The following is an 18462-nucleotide window of genomic DNA, read 5'->3' on the forward strand; positions in this document are numbered from 1 at the left end:
ATCCTTTATAATATTTTTTAAAAAATTTTTTTGTTCTATTGTATTTGATATTTTTGTCTGTTTGCTACTTTATATCGTCAATAAATGCGTCGCTTTCAATTTTTAACTCAATTAAACTGTTAATTTTAACAACTTTTTTCACAATTTGACAATGTTTTATTTTAATCTTAATTTCAATTTTACTAAATGTTTCCCAATTTTGTCTTTTCAGTAATCATTCATTATTAATTTACCATTATCAAATCTATTATTTAGGTTTGCACGTCTAGATACCCGTATGGGGAAAAATAAGTGCAAATATAATTAAAATAAAAGTTTAAATCTTTATATAAATTAAAATAAAGAATTTGTGTGTGTGTATGTATACCGAATGGCTGGTAAATGGTAAACTCTAAGAATACGAAATTCAAAGTGAAGTACAATTGATAACATTTTACGAAGCCTGATTTTCGATTTTTAATCAGACTTTTAAATTCAGAGGCATTTAAGAAATAGAATTTCTTCATAAGCTTAGAGGAAGCTATTGTTTCAAAATAAGCCATGGACGATTCAGTTTTGTAAAATATTTTAAAGACCAGTGGTGATTGTTAGCTTAAAGCTCTAATCAAAAAATTTGTTTGGAATGCGTTTTGCAACACTTAATTATTTGTTATGGTTATTCGAAAGATCAACGTGATCGTGCTAGCATAAGCAGACTACGTCACCTGATTAATATTTTTAAAGTTATCGGAAACCAAGTGCTTATTTCATTTTATAGTTATGCTTTTAAAACGGGTTTTTATGAAACTAAATAATTTAAAATCATCAGTAATTTTAATAAAAAACAAGAATTTTTGAACAGAAAAGCAAAATCAAGGAAAAAATTGTACTAATTCGTTGAAGAGAAAGCAATAAAAGGTAAATATTGACGGTATTAAGTAAAAATGGCACTAATTCGTAAAAGAGAACATTAAAAAGCAATAAACTTACATTAGTGTTAATGATGCTTAATTATTTTTGATATTAAGTACTAATTGAAATAAAGAAAAAGAAGCTGTGTACTAAAAAGCTAAATTGATTGAGAAAATGATCTTATTCGTTACACGAAACCGTAAAAATTCGCCATATTATTGACAACAATGCTCTTATAGATTTGTTACGGCCCCTGGAAGATTTAAGTACAGGAGTAAATAGCTTGTTTGTGGTTAATTTTCAATATCATGAGTTGCGTTAAGAAACACTATTTTGCCGTATTTTGTTGTTGCGTCTGATAGTTCTGGTGAAATTGTTCTTGTTTTTCCGGTGGCGCCATCTATGGCCAAGAATTCGACTTCTGTCACACCCATATTTCACCCCCGTTTATAGGGCGGGCCCATTCATACATCCATTCAATCATCCACAGATCGTAATTCAGACCTGAATCAAGGAACAATCAATCTCCAATTCAGTGCCCCCAGAGGTATTGATTTGTTATGGGAACATGGAGAACTTTGCGACTCGACAGATTTAACTTGCATCAGTCACCATTTTACTAGAGTCTTCGGCCGGCCGGGCTTGAATCCACGACCTCTTGGACACCCTCGGTAATCCTGACCTGAATTTGCCGGATAATACTAAATAATGCAGTTGTGCAAAAATTGTAAAAAATTAGTTTTTATTAATCTAATAACGTAAATTCATCGAGAAGGGCAATAAATAATCTCTATATATAATAAAATAAATAATTTCTGTGTATGTTCGTCTGACTGTGCGTAATCCGGATTGAAGACATATTGTAAGCTTCAAGAATGTGAAATTCAAATTGAATCTAAATGAGTTAAATTGTAAACAAATTAAGTAGCCCGATTGCTGGTTTTTTAATTATATTTTAAATTCAGATTCGATTAGCAGAAGTCAGTGTTTTAAAATAAGATATAGACGATCCAGTTTTTCAAATATTTTAAAGATATAAACAGTTATGTTTGCTATATTATATCTTCAATCAATAAAGATGTTATTTGCGAGTTTGGTTATATTTATTTATATTTTATTTGTTATGCAAGGTTAGCTAAATGATTAACACAATCGTGAGCATAAGCAAACAACATCACCAAAATTAATATTCCTAAGATTGTTTGAACACAACGTGTTTATTTTTGTTATGTTTTCAAAACATGTTTTTATGAAAAGCAATAATTTAAAATGGACGATACTTGCAATTAAAAAAAGTTTTGCACTGAAAAGTAAAAATTAATAGAGAAATGGAACTATTTCATTATGGAGTACCGAAAAAAGTCACAATACTATTGCTGACACCAATGATGCATGAGCACTGCATCACGTTAATAAGTCTAGTTTTAGTAGATTCCAAATATACTCTTATACAGGGACAACGTATTTTAGAGTAAATTTTGTGCCGATTGCAGATGTACCAATACAGTACATTTTTATTACAAAGATTGATAAGTAAAGAAGAAAGTAGCAGAAAGTTTCAATTATCAAGAACAAGTTGTCATGAACAACATCATTATTCCAGTTGACAATGAATGCAGTTAGTCCTTATTTTGGTGGGATGAGCTACTAAACATCTGTTTTATTTTATCTAATAAGTTAAAGCCACCGAGAAATGTAACAAATAATCTATACATAAAATAAAATTTAGAATTTGTGTGTGTGTCTGTCTTTAGAATTTGTGTGTGTGTCTGTATCTATATACCGAATAGCGGATATACCGTGAGCTCTAACAATACAAAGATAAAATGAATCTAAAATAAGTAAAATTATAAACGAATTACAAAGCCCGGTTTTTTATTTGTTTTATTATACTTTAAATTTAGAGACATTTAAGAAATGAAATTTTCTCATGGACTCAGTGAAAGCCAGTGTTTTAAAATACGCTATAGATGATACAGTTTTTTCAAGTATTTTAAAGATATGGCTTAAAGCTCTAATCAAAAAAGCTATTTATTGCGTTTCCTGTTGTACTTACTTACATTTTATTTGTTATGCCTGGTTATAAGAATGATCAACGTGGTCGTGGTAGCATAAGCCAATTACCTCACCAAATTATTAATCTTAAGTTTATCTGAAACTACGCGTTTATTTTGCTTATAGTTATACTTTTAAATCGCGATCTTACGAAACTAAACAACCATTCCAGATTTTACAAAGTTATTTGAATTATATTATAAATCGCCATAGTAACCCCTTCCCAGTACTTGAACTGGGTAAGGAAGTAGTCTTTTAATTGAAACGAAGCTCTTGAAACTTCGTGTATAAAACGCATCCAAGTTCGGGTTGCATTATTTGAGCCGAAAAACATAAAAGCAACTTCCCAACTTCAAATCTGACTGTTATTCACAGAATACAAATCTGACTGTTATTCACAAATACCCAGCCACCACTCCGATCTTTTTGCTTGCTTATGACAAAAGTGCCAGCCAACTATATAAATCTCAGATGAAGGAGAGAGATGCCCGCTTCAAGGGCAGGTACTCTGATCTACTTCGCACAATCTGAAATTTGTAGTAATTGCCGTTTTATGTCCATCGTCCGAGTGAATGGGAATGTGATAATAGGAATCTCTGAATATCAAGTTTTGTAAAAGTGGTTTTGACTTTCAGATTATCATTAAAACTTGTTTAAATGCGGAGTGGAAAAACGGCTGGGCTTTGCCTGTTAAGAGCCCGATAATCAAGGCATGGACGCAAAGAATTCGTGTCTTTTTCGGAACCATGTGAAGATTAGAACTCCATTCTGATTTGGAAGGCGCACTAATGCCCTGGTCAAGCATGTATTGGAATCCCTCTTTGACAGGAGAGAACTGCTCTGAATTTAAGTTACGAACGAAAAAGTGTACTGAAGAACTAGAACATTCTCTCAATGTGGTGAAATTTATCGCGCTTCATTTTTTTACTAAATGCTCTTGATCTCATTAGGTAAGGAAATTCTCTTAAAATATCACCATATTCCGAATTCAGGGTATCGGAAAAAGTTTTCGTGTGTAAATCTTGCCCTGTAAAATGTTTACCTTTTGTTGACAATTTTGTCTAGGATTCATAAAACGTTTATTTTTGACCTCAATCATTATGATGATTAATCCAATGATGATCGATGATTAATAAAATGACTGAGAGAATCAGAACCAATGACGGCGGTGTTTATGTTTGCAGTAACAAAATTCCATTTAAGAGATCGCATTAAATTTAGATCAAGGGCACGAAGTTTTTATCTTTGAATCATTAGCGGCGAAAAGTTCAAATTTGGTGAGCTTAATGAGTAAATTTTGAATTAAGAATAATACTGATATCGGCACTGGAATCAATTAAATAACGTTCCTGTCAATAGGCGACATGTTTTAGAAAATGAATCTTCATGACCACAAGTCAGGACTGTAATCATGGATTCTAGTTTTCCTGATTATTTGAATAATTGGGCCTATCACGAGTATGCTGTCGCGAATGGAACGCATTCCAGGTGGGACACATTTACGTGCATTATTCCGAAAACGTGTATGATAGAAGCAAAAATTAATGCATCAGGGGCGTGGGCAACAGAGGCAGCTGTAGCTCCATACACCGCGGCAGGTAAAGCAATATCCGCAACTTTGTCAGTGATCTCAGCTAGTTTATCTAATGGTTCTGACGAAACAGATAAAGCAGTTTGAATCTGAGTTGCAACCATACATTTTTAAGAAACTCATACTGTAACTGACCACTTGATAGTTCCTTCACTTTGCCTAATAATTGACTCGACATGTCGTCCCCTATCTGTAATTCAGTTAGCAACTTTTTTTTTTGGTGTTCAGATTCTGTTTAGCATTCTGAACGTGTTTTGCACTTATCTGTAGTAAGAGGATAAAGAATTATACCACATACATTCGAAAGAGCTTCAGCATCTAGAGTAGAAACCAGTGCAGCGTATTTGGTTTCATCCTGAGTAATCTGACTCAAAACAAAAACGATATTGCACTTCCGAATCCAAAGCGGTACATTTCCTCGTCCAAATACAGGTAAGCGTATAGTTTGTCTAAAATAAGAACTCCTCCAGATATTCGTCTGGACCTGTGGCAGTGACTATGGTAACGAGGTATGACTATTTCAAGTAGGGGTGAGGGGTCCCTGTTTTGGAGTGGTTTAGGGTCAGGTCGGTGAGAGAAAGGGAATCTCTTCGGTCTATTGCGTTAGTCCTAGAGTGAAGCTACCCTCCTTAAAATGCGCCATTCTTCTTTCCATAGCACCAGACGGCCTCAGACTTTGCGGCGGAAGGAGTTCTTAGCTTAAACAAACTAAAACGCGATTCTGTTTATAGATGCGCCATTCCTTAAGCCGGTGACAGACGAATTAGCAAGTGGAGGTGTCGTCATAATGCCTCTCTTGGGAGGAAAATAGAAGGAAAAAATGCAAATTGAAACTTTTCTACGCTTGAAAAATATGCACGCTTCTTCTTTAAAATCGAAAGTATGGAAAACGAAATTAAAAGACCTAACTGATTAATATTGAAAACAAAACATGTTCATAAATGTTATAGTGATTACTATTATTTGCATTTAAGATCAGGGCCATGCTTGGTGAACAGGGCAGCTAGAAACTAGGGCTGCAAAAATTTCAAAACTTGTTAACATAATTATTTTACAAGTTCTTTTTTCATTCTTTTTGTTGTCACTTTGAAGAAATTCTTTAACTCTTCATAAATAACACTTCTAGTTCTATTTCGTTCCCAGTATAAAAGGTTGCTTATTTTATAACTAGTTATTGTGGCATGTGTTTGCATGTTAATAGATCTTTTCATAGGTTGAAAAGAAGACATTGCCATTGTCATCTTCACTCCTTTCGCTACTTGGATACTGTCAATCAATCAAGGTTTTTAATTTCAAGAAAGACAGTGAATACTATAGAAAACAACTTTACAGTACAAAAACGATTTTATTGATGCTATGCCAAATTTAGTGATTGCTTTAAGATTTTTTTTTTCCTTCTGTTCCTGTAACTATTACTACTACAGAGCATTCGTTTTCAAAAATGAAACTAATGAAAACCTATTTGAGATCAAAGATGACTACTGTCCGCGTTTTATTTTTGGCTGTCATTTCGATCACGAATGATCTATCAACTTCTTTTGATTTTCCTGTGTCAATAGAAAATTTTGCTGCTCCAAAAGCTTGAAAAATTGCATTAAAAATTAATGAAAACTTGAACAAAAATATTATTGTTTATTTATTTAAAATAGCTTTATCATTCATAATTGGTGAAATTGTTTTTGCACATAATTCTATCAGCAGTTTATATCAGCGAAAAATCAATGGAGGTTACCTCTAAGAACGACCAACCTCCATGAACGACCATTTTACTGTGGAATGGAGAGTGGTAGCTTCAGCGAGGTTTCTCTGTGTTTAGTTTAGTTTATTTGTGTCTGAATCTTCTTCTTCAGGAGCGCAACAGCCCTTTGCAGGCCTTGGCTGCCTCAACAGCACGCCTTCTCCAGCTCCCTCTGTCCATGGCAACTCCCCTTCAGTTCTTAAGTTTTAGGACTTTGGGGTCGTTTTCGGTGTCATTGAGCCATCGAGTAGGTGGTCTACCTCTAGAGCGTGACCCCTGAGGGTTCTTGAAGGTGGCAATTTTTACAGGGCTATCTTCAGAGCCTCTCCATATATGGCCGAGCCATCTTAGTCGGTTGCTTCGGATTATCTGCATAATTTCAGGATGTTTAGGATGATGAGGTTGTGTCTGAATATGTAAGTTTAAAAAGAACGTACAGTTTTATAAACATGCATATACACTTGTCTACTCCTTAACACCTAAAATAATAATAAAAAACACTTAAGACTAAAAGCATTTTACCTAAACGTATCACATCATAAACTAAAATATATTTTCGTTTTCTATGCCTCTACGTAGCATAGAAGTGGAGACACTTAATAGTTATTCGAGTGAATTTTTAAAATTCCTGGTTAGGACTATATTTTCCAATTGCATAAATTCTTTAGCTTCTAGAGAGAAGCCGATTGCAGATTAGAAATCAACAACGCTTTTATGAATAAGATCCGTTCAAAAATCTCACTTAACTGAAGAAAAAAATATTGTTCATAAGTGCAAATAATGAAATGATATGATTATAAGCGCGAGCGCGCATGGGGTGTGTTCTATAAAAGTGTTAGCAAACGGCGGTATTATCCAAGGCAGTCTAATCGTGTATCCAATTTACTTAAAATTGTATAAATTTTACAGTAATTTATAAATTTGGATGTTGGAAAAAATTTTGATAGACGTAAGACCCATTTTAATACTTTTTAGCAGCATTTCAAGCATCAATTAGCTTAAAATTTTTATATTTATATAACAAAAAATATGAACGCAATTAAAATGACTATAAAACCAGAAACTGAGACCACATTAGTAGTATGTATGCAGTTTTTAAATTTTTGTAAAAAATTCCATCGACCCTAAAAGTATATTAACATCTTTAAAAATAATAATAACAATAATTTTTTTTTAAAGTTTTGCAAATGAACATTTTCATGTTCATTTGCACCCAGCGAAAAATTTTTGAACGGCTTAACACTGCAATTTTTATGAGTTAAAATTAGAAAATCATGTGAACATATTGTAAAATAATGTATTTAGGGAGGAAAAAAGATTTTATTTATCAAATGGTGAGCATTTTTCCTTAAAACTTCTGTAGGTTTGTACTAATGCCTGTGCAGATACACTCTATAACAAAAAAATCGACGCCCCAAGAAGCAATCATCCGATTGCTTTGAAATTTCGTATGCATGAATGCTTTGAACAGATATGGCTGGAATGATGCCGACTGGGGACGTATAGTCTTTAGCGACGAATCCCGCTTCCAACTGTGTCCTGACGATCATCGAAGACGTGTTTGGAGACGCACAGGGCAGAGGGGGGATCCTGCCTTCACTATTGCACGCCACACCGGCCCTCAACAAGGCATTATGGTCTGGGGTGCCATTTCCTTTGACAGCCGGACCCCTTTGGTCGTCATTAGAGGTACACTTACTGCACAGCGGTACGTCGACGACATCCTAAGACCTGTTTTGCTACCGTTCCTTTTGCAGCGCCCTGGGCTGGTTTTTCAGCAGGACAATGCCAGACCACATACGGCACGTGTTGCTATGAACTGTCTGCAAGCTTGTCAAACTCTTCCTTGGCCTGCCAGATCACCAGATCTCTCTCCCATCGAGCATGTCTGGGATATGATGGGAAGGCGATTGCATCTGGCACGGAATGTTGATGACCTCGTTCGACAATTGGATCGAATTTGGCAGGAAATACCGCAAGAGACCATCCGGGAGCTTTATCGGTCTATGCCACGCCGTGTGGCAGCTTGTATCCAGGCTAGAGGCGGGTCAACACCTTATTGAACTTGTTACTGTAACTCTGCAATAAATAATTCAATTGTTCTGAAATTTTAATCATTTACTTTTCTGTACATTGTCTTCCTATCCACCAATTTTCGTTTCAATCAGACAACTCCTTCTTGGTGCTTCGATTTTTTTGTTATAGAGTGTATTTATGTTGATAGTTGCTTTGATTGCTCTTCCTTTGTAAATTTAAACGTCGTTTCCTTGCAGATGTATTTGATCACATATTAATAAGTCATTCAATCTATCCACTTTCCATCGCTGTCTCGTATGTCTTGTTCACTAAATATTTGGGTCCTTCTCTTATGAGAAACAAGAATGGTCTACAGTTGAAAAACTTCATGATTGGATTCAATTTATTTCTCTGCCTTCTAAACACATATTTATCTTGGACGGTAAGTATTATGACTACTTGTTTTCAATTGGTTTTTCTCACGCAACATCAAAGAGTATAAATTAATATAGAATCAAAATGTATATTAATAAGATTAGAAAAAACAACTAATTAAGAAATGTAACTTTTTTTAAAAAAAACTTAGGCAATAGTGCTATATTTATTTACTTATTTATGTATATGTATGTGCGTTTATATTTCTATTCAAGAGCCTAAAGAAATATTTATGGTTTTATTGAACCCTTTGATGCAAATGGGACACCGGTGTCTCCTTTATATATTTTTCTGACCCTCTAATTACAAGTAAATATATTCCCTTACAAAAAATAAGAAGTTTTTGAGGATGTTTTGAGGTTAACAGATGTAAAAAAAAAAATACACCTGAGAAAGAAAATGGGGCTATGTTTTGTCCCAAAAATAACCTCATTAATAAACCTCAATTTCCACCTCATTTGCACCCCACAAAATCAACATTATCGAATGAAGCTCAGAAGCACATAACTCGTACACCTCAGAAACAACCTCACTAAGCTGGTTACTCTAAAGTAGATTTCCATCAACCTCAAGTGTGAATGAAAACAACTTCATACACCTTCATACACCTGTTGATTGAGAACGCAAGTATTAAAAATATGAAGAAAACATGGAAAATAATAAAAATTAATGAAAAAAACAGAAAAAATGGCAAAATTTGTTTAAAAAATTTTTTTTTAAGTATTTTTTAAAAAAAATTAAAAATATATATTAAAAATCTTGAAAACAACTTCTCTTCTTCTCGTTTCATTAATCTTCATTATTCTCCATGTTTTCTCTATATTTTTAGCTTATACTAGGGGGCTAAGCCCCCTGTTCGCTGCGGCTCACCAATCCCGATTATAGCTTCGCCATAATTGTCTTTTCTTGGCAGAAAACAGTTTTTCTACTAAAGTTAAAATTATTCACTTAACATATATATACTAAAAGAAATTCTGTTTGCTTACTCTTGTGCCTCTACTTCTCACCTCCAAATATTACTATCTATTAGTATTATAAACATTTAGATCTCTTGGCGAACAGAAGTGATTTTTCGAAGTAATCATTTTTCAAAATAACATTTATATTCTTATAACATTATATTGTTCAAACAAATTTTATGAGTTCACAACCATAGTTTAATATTTTCGCTTATAATAGCAGTACTGGAAAATAACTTTAAATTAGAAATACAAAATATTTAAAGGAAAACAATACCTTCATGACTTTTGTTAATTTTATGCTGAGGACAACCAAAACAATATTGAAATGAATAAGGAAAAGCTGGATTATTAAAAATTATTACCTTTACACACACATGCGTTCTCAATTTTAATTGGTTGTTTTGTGCGTTACTAACCGTAAGTGTTCTGTGATTGGCTATTTGTTATCATTTCACTTTCTTCTTATATTATATAAAGATATATGTTCAGCATTTCAAATATGTATATATATGCATATTTCATCTATGTATTTAATGCGTTAATGACACGCAACTACTTAATAGCAAATTTCAAGTAGTTATTAACAGCTGTTTAACAAGAATCTTGCTTATCAAAATGTTCCACAAAATTTGTAATGCATAAATCCTTAGGATAACAAAACAGAAACTGATTGATCTGGAAATTTAAAAACGTAAAAGGACGATTGTAAACGAACTGAAAACAATAGGAAAGACATGGAGAGAGACAAAATATATGGCCACAAATAGAGTGAGATGGAAAACTATGATAGAAGCCATGTGCTCCAATTCGGAGTGAAAAGGAACATGTATGTATATGTATGTGCGCATAAAATCACTACATATTAAGAGTGACGTATATTTGTATAGTTTAACTAAAGAGAGATTTTCATAAAAAAAATAAACGTATATTTTTCAAACAAATAGCGAGAACAAACATCTTTTGTTATCATTAAATATCGAAGATAATTAATATACTGTGCGCGTTTTTAGTTTAATTGCCTTATTCGTTTACTGCAAAGAAATTTAATCATTCTGAAAGTTTTAATTAACTCATTGTATATAAAATTATTGCATTCCTTATAATTTATATTAAAAAATAGATGAAAAATAAAAACTCACTTGACAATCTGCACAATTTTCTTGAACACTTGATAAATTCAGTCTGCTTAAGTCTAGTCTTATACTTTATAGCACTACTCATACAACCGATATTCTTTTTTAAGTTTTTCAGCTTCTTAAATCAAATTTTAGTTCAAAACCGGAGAATTCTATCAGCTTCAACCGAATTCAACTAATTCTTAACCTGAATCGCTAGCATGATGCAAAAGTTAGTTAATATTATGTAAAATTTCAAGCGAATCTCTTCGAAAACAACTAAAAATGGTAGAAAACGATATCGGTCGGAAGAAATCGTTTGATTGGTTATTTGGCTCACGTGACTAAAACCACCAGATTTCACAACAAAAAGTTATTTGATTTATCGTTACAACACCAGTTCTGTAAAAAATACATCTAAAGTTGCTGTAAAAACTACAGTAATTCCTTACAATGTAAAGCAATTGAAAATTTATTAGTCTATATTATATTAATTGAACGTAATATTAAATAAACATTCTACTAATTGTGATTAAAATGCGGGGTTAACCCGCATAGCTAGTATTCATGATCGTAACACTTGACTACGCCCTAAAGCGGGAGTCTGAAAATATCAGGCATTTAGTTCCATCATAATCATTGGCAAAGTCGGAAGCCATTTTCAAAAATAGCAAGCAAAAAGCAAAATTTCCCTAAGGAAAAAGCAGAACTTGAAAAAACGACCCAGTACATTGGTATATCTTTCAGAAACAGAACACACCCAACATTTGAAGAAATTTCTCAATAATTTTTACCTTTCTATTATCAACAAACTTGCAACCGATAATTTCTATACTGTTATTACAGTCTGTATTACGTTAAAATACATTTTTTTTTGTCTTCAATTCATTACAAATTAGAGTGAAGTCAACATTGTTTAGTTTATTCCAATAAATAAATATGATTTCAGAACTGTAATAGTTATAGAGTTGTATATATTTCTGAATCTATGTAATTCGAAAACAACAATAAAGAATGATCCGAATTACTTGAAATAACATCATTTATGCTGAGTATTAATACTTTTTTATTGTTTTTCTGGAAAGTATATTTCAATTTTGAATGATAAACTTCAACTAGAATTCAGCTATTCTGTTTTAAGTTACATATTAAAATTCATATCGAGATCTTGCAATTATAAAATTTTATTGCGTGGTATGTCATCTTAAAGTAATGATGGGATAATCTATGAATACATTATTTAAGAATAAAGTTTTCAAATGAAGAACATATCATTTTAGAATTCTCCGGATTTATGAAGCAGGTAAGTGATATAATTTTTATGATAAAAATTTTACTTGTAAATAATTTTTCTTCTTATTTGATGGTAATTTTCTGTAGAATGGTTTTCTACGTCCGATTATGAATAAAAAAAACATGAAAGTTTTTATTTTAATGTGAGGAATTTTTGGAATTTTTTTTCTTTTTTTGTTTCGTAAGCATTCTTTATTTTACGTTTTTTAGTTTCAAAATAATGATTTTTATTGAAACTTAAAACTTTTATGATAAAAATTGTTGTCAAAAAACTTTTTTTGCAAAATTAATTTATATAAAATTATGAACTTATGTATACTTTTTGCTTATTTTAATGTTTGAAGTAATGATGCGTTATAATGTTTAAATGATGCGTTATAAATACAAAATAACTTTCGCTTTTCCATTTTTTTAACCATATTAATCTTGATTTTAATGTATACTTCAAATTCATTTCGAAGATTTATTTTCATCTTAAGTGAAAGAAATGTTGGATCAGTTTTTTATGCAGAATAAATAGTTTCAGATTTTAAAATGTAGGAAAGCTCAAGTTATTGATATTTTATAATTATTTATTCTAGCGTGAAGTCAAAGCATGCAATTGTCTTCAGCATAGCAATAGCCTTTTAAAAAACTTGTGATTCCAGCAAAACTTTAAATTCATTCTTTCAACAAAAAAATTTAAAGTTAAAAGGAAAAATAAATTATATATTTCAGTAGATTTTACTAACTTTATTTTAATTGCCTTAATCTAAAAGAGTATTTGAAATCAAGAATATGCATTTATTTAGTTCCTTATTACAGAAACAGGAATTCAATTTCATAAATGCATATAAAAATAATTTTTTGCTATAGCAAAGTTCCTATTTACTCAAAGAATAAAAATATCAACATTATTGTATATCTTTTAATTATTTAATAAATAATGAAGAATGTGCATTAGAATTTCTTCCCATTTTGTATAAGTTAATTTTCTATTATTGTTCTTTAACTTTAGTGAAACAAAAACTTCTAGCTTAATGATATTCGCTGAAATTTTGTGGATAAATGAGAAATTAAGTGAAATTATAAGTATAACTAGAATACTGTCAAGATGATGGTCAGATATATTTCAATGAACTAAATTCTTGAAAATGTTGATACGTTTTCGGCAATACCGAATGCTTAATCTGAGATTTTAATTAAATTAAATTAAATATTTTAATTAAAAATGTATAATGTATTAATTTTACTGTTTGAGAAATCTTCATTGCAAGCACTGACAAATAGTTTGCAAAAATAAGGAGAGCAGTGAACTATAGTCATACTTTGTTATTACTATATTGCAGAAAAAGAAATTAAAATTTATAAATTTAAAAATAATTTCTAACTGTAACGGAATTCCTATTTACGCAAGGAATAATAAATATAAGCGTTAATGTGTATTTAAATATTTAATACATATTAAAAAAAAGATGACATAAACTGCATTAGTAAATATTTACTTAAAAAGAAAATCCTTCAACTCTAGTAATAAATAAATAAATTAAAGAAGCAACATTAAATTACATTATTTGAATTTTTGATCATTAGCACATAGATTGTAACGATGATGGACTGATATTTTTCAATGGACTAGATTTATGAAAATACTGATTTGTTTTAATGCAACAACGAATTATAAACTCATCCATCCTATATCTAAATGTATGCTATTTCTATCCAATCTGCGACTTATTTTAATTAAGTAATTAGGCTGCAATGGAGCATTATTTTAATTTAAAAGTAAGTGAAGTAAAATAGTATTTTCTAACACCACTGATTTCAGCCGAAAAGAAATGCTGATTCGCTGTAAAGAGCTGAATAATCATTTCTTCAGATATTTTAGTGATAAATAACAGCGTTTGAAGTTTTAAAATCTTTCTTTCATTTTGCACACGCTCTCAAAATCGTAAATTTAATTCACAAAATTTTTACAAAAATAATTTTCAAAGGATGTTCATACGATATACGTGATATCAAAACTAAAAGAAAATTGAAATAGCCTTAGCGGATGGAGACGGCACGTTTCCATTCGGCACATGTGAGGTCATAACCAATCAAGGATCGTTTTTGATTGCATCACTTACGGAGGCCTTTTGGGGCAATTGAAATGTTTAATAACTAAATAAATTAACATTTACCGAAAAAAACAATCAGATTTTCGGTTTCAGAGAGAATTTCCTATAAGTTAGGTATGAAAATAATAAAATTTATGATATGCTGTAATTGTCCATTCGTCTCACACAACAACGCCCACTACAGTTCGTTGCGATCGCGAATAAAGTAAAAATTAGTTATTATTATGCAAAAATTTAAGCTAATCACCTCGAAAGCAACTAAAAATTGCAGAAAATGATTTCAGTCAGCAGAAATCGTTTTGATTGATTATTTGGCTCACGTGACTAAAAACATCAGATTTCATAATTAAAAAAAATTTTATCGCTAAAACACCAGTTCCGTAAAAAATACACCTAAAGTTGCAGTAAAAACTACAGCAATTCTTCACAATGTTGAGCAATTGTAAATTTACTAATCTAATTTGTATTAATTTAATATAATACTAAATAAACATTCCACAAATTATGATTAAAAGGCGGAGGTATAATTGTTATAAATTTACTCGATTTAAAAAGCATTTATTACTCGTCCGTAGTGTACAGCAGTTGTAACTTACATAATGTAAATTGAACTTTTCCTTAATTGTGATTAAAAAAAAGGGGAAACTATTTCTTTCAAATAGTTCATTTTTAAACGTGCTTATTACTTTTTAGTATGGAAGAGCAGCAGTAACTTTTGTTAATCTTTCAGGGCACCTCTCAACTGGTCAGATTTTTCTATATGAACTGCAGATTAAAAGAAAGTCCTGATTACAATATATTCAAAGAGGTATTCTATTTCAATCTGTTAACGGCAGTATCAATTTTAAATTTAAAAAAAACGCAAGACAAATTCATGAAAAATATTGAAAAGTATCAATTTTACAGAAAAAAAGGTAGTACTGCTAAAGTTATTTTGATCTACTTAGTTCATTCTTTGAAAACTCCATTTTAACTTTTAATTTTAAATTAAATGTTCTTCTAACTAGCGAAATGTGATTTTTAAAGAGGAGCTGTAAATCTTTAGTAATTCTATTATAGTGTAAAAAAAACTTTTAGTGTATCATAACGCCCAAAATGATGGCAACTACTTTACGCCATGGTGGCATAATGGTGCAGGAAAACATCATGCCTAGCTCTTGGATCTATATGCTTCACTACACCGAGAATCTTCTTTTTCACTACTTAGTGTAAAGTAGCCGCTACAGTTTTTGTTATTCAGTAACATTAAAACTTATTATTACGGTAAGATAAGAATAACTATACTCATCAGAACCAGTAAAGTTAGGACTCAATATAAAGCAAAAATATTTAAATTAGAGAGCACATGTATTCAATATTTCATAAAATAAAATTAGTTTCTTAATTAAACATACACAGCAAATAGGGAATACTTATAAAAATTCGAACAAGTTTAACAAAGCAGATGTGCATAGAAATTGAATACTATAAAATTATTTGATACAATTGATACGTCTATGCAAATCATCTTATGAGAACATAATTATCTTTGTTATACAACTAAAATCATACATGCATTTTTATAAGAGTTTACTTAGTGGTTTCTGTGAAATATTCAACATTCGGAGAGGCAAATCAAGCTTTCAGCTTCTCTGCTTAATTGTAAAGAAAAAATATCGATTTTATGATTCCTTCTAAACAAACGCCAACATTAGCCTAAATAACTCATGTAAGTACGCCTGAGTTTGGTGTAAACTTTAATTGGTAAAAAGATTTCACTTTACCCTTTAAAGCGTGTATGAGCGTCCTATTCGGTATTAACTTAACATTTTTGTACTCAATTTTTAGAATTTGTCAGCACCAAATTTGGATAGATATTACACCACAATTTTTACAGTGTGAATGTGAAATTTTTGTCCTAATTCAGAAGTTGTAAATCTTTAGTAAGTCTTTTAACAGGAATAGAAATTCTAATTGTTTTTTTGTAATAGAATACTGTAAAAAGTCAATATTTAAAGTTAATATAATATTTGATTTCATTATTAACTTTTTATGTTTTAAGTTTTACACTTTCTACTACAAACAAATTATTTTATTTAAACATATAACACACTTTTACAGGCATTGCAACTTTATGGATGGCACATATACTTAGTGAAATTTTTTGAACTGTTTGATACGGTAAGTCAATCAATCATATACTTAAAGTTATTTTAATTTCTTATCACAGATTTTAAAAATATTAGGAAGAAACTAGGGTCCCAGACTCCTGCTGGTCACATTCTTTAACTTCTGGAAATGCTACCGCTTTTCCTTTCAGAGTGCGATAATTCGAAAGACACTTCACTTGCTCATTAAACACTGGTCTGGCTTAATAGTCTAGTTTTGCAGGTCTGTTTAAAGTAATAAATGAAAAGTTCCTTGGCCTTCCAAGATTTGATGAATTTTTCTGACACATTTTCTAGATATTAAAATAAAAATCAATAGTAAATTGAACCAATTAAGTACCAGTTCCTCATACAAATTTCAAAAAAGTATATGATCAATTAGTGTTTATAATAAACTTTAAAGTTCTCATACACGTTTCAGTCTAAGCTACGTAAATGTAACCCTCTTTTCACAAAATGAGTAAGCATCTACTAAGGTATTACGAGTCACTGTACTTTGGTAAACGATATGGTTAATAAAGACAATCTATTTCATATTATATAGATGCATGAATAACTGTTTAGGTGTTGGAGCTATTTCCATAATTTGAACTACAGTTTATTTTTTTCAATTCAGTATTCTTCAAATATTGTACTTATACTAGCATTTAAGATGTGAAGACCATAATTTATTACAGTACATATCAAATGTAGATCATAGTGTCAGATGACCGTAATAACCAATTTAGTCAACGTACAAAAATCACTGGTCTATCATTTAAACCAGATAACTATGTGTTTTGATTAATATTTTAAAGTCAATACTATGACCATCAAAGAGCATAGTGCCGAATAATTATAACCCTAAAGTTTGTTAGAAATATAATCAACCATTTGCGCTGTATACACAAAGTCAAACATGCTATAAATACAATAAGAAGCATTTAAAAATTTAGAACTATAGCCATCTTTTCAAAAGTCACAGGCAACACTAACAGTATCAGTGATAACTATTTTACTCAGTTGCAGTGTATTGACAAAACTATAAACAGGCCCTTGATAAACCCTCCAAATAATTGAATTTTCTGTACCATTGCATGGGGGATAAATTCTTTTGAATTGTTCTTAAACTTAACAAATTTTTCAGGTAATCTTTGTTCTCCGAAAAAAATTCAGTCAGATAACATTTCTCCACGTATTTCATCACAGCATTGTATTTTTAATATGTTGGATCTCCATGAGAATACAAGTAGTTGGTATAGTATTTTTGCTTCTTCTCTTTTAGTTGAATTGTAACACTAAAAATTGCTTTAAGATTTAAAAAATAAATAAATAAATAAAAATAAATAAATAAAATTGAACAAATAAATAAATAAAAATAAATAAATAAAAATGAATAAATAAATAAATAAAAATAAATAAATAAAAATAAATAAATAAAATAAATAAATGAAATAAATAAATGAAAATAAATAAAAATTAATAAGTAAAAATAAAAAAATCAATAAATAAATTTTTAAAAGTAAATAAATAAATAAAAAACTCTGCAACTCAATTGAATCTGGTATTTAGCTGGTGTAAATTTTTTAATATTTGATTTCTCTAAATTATCCAGAGATTTTATTTTCCTAAAAAATTTATTAAAAATCCTCGGAATTCTTAACATTTTCTTTAAAATATATGGTTCAAAAGTGAACCGAACACCAGAGATTTCTTTTTAGAATTTGCTATCTTTAGAAGGCTCAGGATAGTGCACTGGTTTTGATTACTTCATACTTATTGTTTTAATTTACTTTATTAACTTAATTTACTTTATTAACTTAATTGTTTTAATTTACTTTATTAACTTAATTGTTTTAATTTACTTTATTAACTTAATTGTTTCAATTTACTTTATTAACTTAATTGTTTTCATTTTATTTTTTAACTCAATTATTTTCATTTACTTCATTAACTTAATTGCTTTAATTTACTTCAAGCTCAAATTAAACGTTTAGTTTATACTAGGAGGCTCCTCCCCCTGCTCGCTAACGCTCGCCAACCCCCGAGAATTGCTACGCAATCCCATGTGGTTCACGCCGTGAACCATGGCTCGCTGCGCTCGCTCGCCAATGAACACAATGTTCTAGCACAAAGACATA

General features: G+C 30.5%; 1 protein-coding gene across 1 annotated transcript in view; it reads left to right on the forward strand.

Moving 5' to 3' along the window:
* Positions 1 to 18462, forward strand: part of LOC107457057 (very long chain fatty acid elongase 7-like) — a gene marked incomplete in the record, with an annotated part of 31770 nt that overhangs the window by 4009 nt on the left and 9299 nt on the right. The window contains 4 exon segments of the mRNA XM_043041154.2: positions 8549 to 8733; positions 14926 to 15003; positions 16296 to 16355; positions 17469 to 17577. Coding sequence (XP_042897088.2) covers positions 8549 to 8733; positions 14926 to 15003; positions 16296 to 16355; positions 17469 to 17577 — 432 coding nt within the window.

This window comes from Parasteatoda tepidariorum, chromosome 4, assembly GCF_043381705.1.
Source record: "Parasteatoda tepidariorum isolate YZ-2023 chromosome 4, CAS_Ptep_4.0, whole genome shotgun sequence".
NCBI classification, from domain to species: Eukaryota; Metazoa; Arthropoda; class Arachnida; order Araneae; family Theridiidae; genus Parasteatoda; species Parasteatoda tepidariorum.